The 4730-nt window shown below is 43.5% G+C and overlaps 1 protein-coding gene across 1 annotated transcript; it reads right to left on the reverse strand.

The window, feature by feature from the left end:
- Positions 1–270: 270 nt before the first annotated feature.
- LOC149316304 (protein mago nashi homolog) lies at positions 271–3967 on the reverse strand. The gene is made up of 5 exons (XM_089515185.1): positions 3793–3967; positions 2745–2803; positions 2422–2532; positions 1711–1793; positions 271–515 (listed from the first exon to the last, which is right to left on the reverse strand). The coding sequence occupies exons 1-5, from the start codon at positions 3905–3907 to the stop codon at positions 416–418; spliced, it is 468 nt and encodes a 155-aa protein (XP_089371311.1). The 5' UTR covers positions 3908–3967; the 3' UTR covers positions 271–415.
- Between the last annotated feature and the right edge of the window lie 763 nt (positions 3968–4730).

Here is a 4730-nt window from a genome sequence, read left to right on the forward strand (position 1 = left end):
ACAATTTACTAAAATAAACTCGTCATCTTTTCCATGTATAAATGTGGTGGTGCCTAATTATCAAGTGTGGATGCCAGTTGTCTAACCTTGATTAAATTTACTTTAAGAAAGTACTTTTCTTCTCACCCCAACTAATGCAATGGTTTACGACACACATGCTGTTGTAGTGTTGAGTGTGATGGTGTTACTGACCAGCAGAAATTAAGATACTCTTATTAAAAAATCAGCATGCCCCATCCTCAGAAAGATTAAAGTCTCGAATACAAAAACTTTCTAAATAAAAAGAAAGTGTCACAGCATTTATTAGATTTACTCTGTAAAAAAACTGACATACACAATACTTATTCATGAGAGATAAGGAATGAAAGTGACCCCACCCAAAGAAACTTTACAGTACAAACTCAATCCATACAATTTAAATTGGCTTAATCTTAAAGTGTAATCCAATTAGACTGAAGACTAGACACTTGAGGTCCTGGACAAGGTAGTAGAACACCCTTAGACCTTCTGGATCCCTAAAATAAAATAGGAAAAGAGATTAAATATTTAAAGTCAGAATCTAAAAAAAAATCTGTATGACATGTATAACAACAGTAGTATGAGAATCTTCCAGCTGCATAAAACTTCAAGCATACTTTGGAAGCACTGCAAGACTTATTTGGCTTGTCTTTTTATACACAAACAGTATGGAATTATGAGAACAGGCAACAGGGCCCACGACTCCCCTTTAAAGCCAACAACACAAAACCAGAAATAGACTTCCAGTACTTAAAAAAAAAATCTGGGCCTACTGTAGACAATAGTGGGCCTTGAAGGTGAAAACTTGGGCCCCAGAGTTTGATGCTTTCCACCCCTGCTTTATCAGGATGGTGTTTCATATAAGATTCTGCTTGTCCACGGGACAAGACAATCAATACATTATGAAATAAAATGCTGTGGCTGAGACAACCTCAATCTGCTCATCTTCATATTTAATTAAATTCTTATCCAAATAATGTGATATGACAATTTTTGTTTCCAACTAAAGAGCAGATTAGTTTTGCAGAATTTCTAGATTTCTTAGGTAAGGCAGCCGAAACCGAACTGCACTGCTCATCCCACCTGCCTCTCAAACCCCTTCTACTGCATTCTTGTTTGTATTATCATAGATAGGCCCCATATAGACTGCCAAAATAAAGCTGCTTCAGGTCACTGTGGAGGTATGCTGTTTAAATGATGCATGCGTCCTAAGAGTCCGGAAGCTGTGCCAAAGCTGTACTCCAGTCCTTAGGGCTGGATCATGGCTTTGGTGTGGCTTCTGGTCTCTTAGGATGCATGCATCATTCAAACAGCATACCTCCAAAGTGACCCAAAGCATCTTTATTTTGGCCTGTTTGTATGGGGCCATAGACTAAATGATTAATAAAAACTTTGTCTCTGCTCTCATTACAGAATCTTAATCAGGGATGCTATGAGACAAGCATAGGATCAAACACATCATAAGCATATTCATTTGGATACATTCTTCTGTCTATCAGGCAGTGTTAGGGCTGCAAATATATATTCAGAATGCCCAATTTTATGTGAGGATGTGTTATCTACCAAAAATATCAACATTCTTGACAGCCCTAACTTAGTAAATACAGTTAAAAATGTCCTTCAAAAGGAGCCTTTTACTGCTCAAACTATCCAGTCAATAAACCATAAAATAATTCTTCATAGAACACTTACTTGGACTGATTTACATCAATAAGAGAACCAATTTTTGATGTAGTAAAGGATATGTGTTCATCACCAATTACAATTTCAAGCTCCTAAAAAAAAGAAAAAATATATTACTGATGTGACGATCAATAGGATTATGGCAATTTCACATCTCTCATGAGCCCATTTAACCTCAGGCGATACCTGCTTCAACATTTTCCATGCCTAGAATAATACATCCTTGCTATCAAACTTGGATCTAAGATACTGAGCCAATTGTTTAAAGAAATTATAGCAACTAAACAGCGTTTAGTCATTATACTGTAGGACATAAATCCAGTTTGCTATAGGAGGTTAGGATTAGGTGTTGGTGCCCTTCATATGGGCTGCGAAAAGATGCAGTAGAAAACTATTTTCAACTGTGTGCCCAACCAGCTTTTTCAGTGTTACATCACAAGCTATCCATTTTACACATCTAATGATGGCAAATCCATTTCTCACAAGTAGAGGCAGGAAGAGTTTCAAAAAAGCTGAGATCCATGGGTAGAAAAGTGCAGTAAATCCTTCCATCACATCTTCTGCTCATTCTGGTGCAAGGCAGCTGTGGTTTGCAAGCAGTGAAGAATATATCGCATTCTTCCATCCAAGGCTGCTTCTTACAGATTAAGTGTTGTAAATACAGACACAGATATACATAGCCAGTAAACTTAAAACTTGTATTATATTGAGCTTGCTAACCTGCCGACCAACTCTGTCAGGTGGAGGCCATAAGGCATCATCTTCTTTTGTAATTTCACTGTCATCGATTATCCTCTTCAGTTCTTCCATCACACTCTTGTGCACATAGGCCTATAACCGTGTAAAATGTTTAAAAACAAACAAATGGGTATAAATAAAATACATGAGGTAGCAGAACATTAACCACCCATGGGAGCAATTCAGGATAATGGTGGAAACATATATTGGGCAAAATTTTGAACTGCCATGAAAACTTCTTTTATATATAAAAAAGCATACAGAACGCTCATAGATAGGTGGATAATTGAAGACAGGCAACTCACCTCTTTTCTAATCATGACATCATTTTTATAATTGCTGTTGTTTGCGTATCTCAGTTTACCTGTTGAAAATATTTAGAATTACTTAAAGCAGCAGGCAGTATACATTTTGGGACTTTTCACCGCCTTCTTTCCATCATAAAGGCAAAGAGGTTTGATTTGGCACAAATGTTTTGTAGACTTTGTCAAATGCATCAGATGAAGAAATTGTAGCCCACAAAGCTTTATGCTTCGGGGTTCATTTTTTGTTCTTCTGGCAGCTCTTCCCTCCCAAACCATTTAGCTGGGTGTCAGGCAGTCTTTATCTTTTGTCCCATGATCCTCAAGCAGTGGTCAACCAGGTAAACAGGATTAAACCCAAGCCAGAGGAAAGGGCATTACTGAAGTTCTTTTAAGCTGCCTGCTTTTAAGTCCTGCTTCATCGCCTTCTTTTTCCATGTAGCACTACAGTTATATCTAGTAAAACTACAAACCCCAGGATTCCTACGGAATGCAAAGAGGGGTCAAAATGCACTATTTCTGCAGTGCAGATCCATGGCAAGAGGTCAATGGTGGGACGGGGGTTGAAGGCACCCTGCGTTGCTGCAGTGGGTGATGCCAACCCTTGGGGAGCCACTGCATTGTGTGATACATTTCCCAAACCATACATATATATCTATGGAGGTGGGAGCATGGTGTACTAGGACCCTGGAAGACCTGGTTTGGCCATGGAAACCCACTCGGGAAGCCACCCTCTCTCAGCTTCTCTGCAGAAACTTGCCAAGGAAGCCCCACGATAGCTTCCCCTTGTTGTTGTTGTTGTTAACTATAACTACATATAACATAACATCACATCGACACAGACACAGCCTTGCAACGCAGTCTCTTCCTGGGTCCCTCCCTGCTGGGGGCCACAGTGTTTGCCTGCTGAGGTGCCACTCCCAGAGTGCCGCCATCTCCTCCTCCTCCTCCTCCTGCTGCTTCTGCCCAAGGGAAGGGCCACCCCCGGCTCCCCTCATCCCCCGCCAAGCCGCTTGGCTCCCCGCGGAGAAGGGGCAGCCCCGGGACTCACCGTCGGGCCGGAACTCGAACTCGAGGAACTCGTGCCCGAACTTGCCCTTGTGCCCGACGTAGTAGCGCAGGTAGAAGTCGCTCGCCATCGCCGCCCGCCACTCAGCCCCCAGCATGCACCGCGGGCCCGCGTCGCAAGAGATGTGCGTCACAGGAGAGCGCCGCGAAGGGGCCTGGCTCGGCTTTCTCGGCCGCGTCCTTCTTTCTCTCGCGAGAGCGCGGATGGAAGGGGACGTAGATGTATGAAAAGGTGTAGAGTAACACGCCAACCCTGACGCGAAGGGACCTGGCAGCACTTTTGAAACTCGTGGGATCATAGATAGAATCGTAGAGCTGGAAGAGAGAGAGCGCAAGCGCCGCCCAGCCCAGCCCCGCCTCCGTGCAGGGACTCTCCATCAAAGCAGTTGGCGGCATGAGGGAGGCAGCGTGGCCTAGTAGTTTGAGCCTTGGACTAAGACTCTGGAGACCAGGGTTCGAGTCCCAGCTCGGCCTTGAAACCCACTGGGTGACCTTGGGCAAGTCACACTCTCTCAGCCTCCTCAGGGGGAGGCAGTGGCAAACCTCTGAACAAACCTTGCCAAGAAAACCCCATGATAGGTTTGCCTTAGCGTTGCCATAAGGGTTGAAGGCAGACAAGACACACAGCATGAGTTTTTGTAGACTCTTCAGCCTCCTTCCTCAGATGCATTTGTAAAGTGGGAAAGGAGAAACCCAGGTTCGAATCCTCCTTGCTCAGCCACGGAACCCCAGTGTGGCCTTGGGCAGGTCACACTCTCTCAGCCTCAGAGAGGGCAAACATCCCCCTTTACTGGAAAACCCCATGGCAGCACCCAGCATCAAAGGAACCCACTCCACAAACACTTCATTTATTAGCTTGTTGTGGGTTTTTCGGGTTATGTGGCCATGTTCTAGAAGAGTTTATTACTAATGTTGAGCCAG

The sequence above is a fragment of the Sceloporus occidentalis genome, unplaced genomic scaffold (assembly GCF_023333645.1).
Source record: "Sceloporus occidentalis isolate IW3139 unplaced genomic scaffold, rSceOcc1.0.p SCAF_3, whole genome shotgun sequence".
NCBI classification, from domain to species: Eukaryota; Metazoa; Chordata; class Lepidosauria; order Squamata; family Phrynosomatidae; genus Sceloporus; species Sceloporus occidentalis.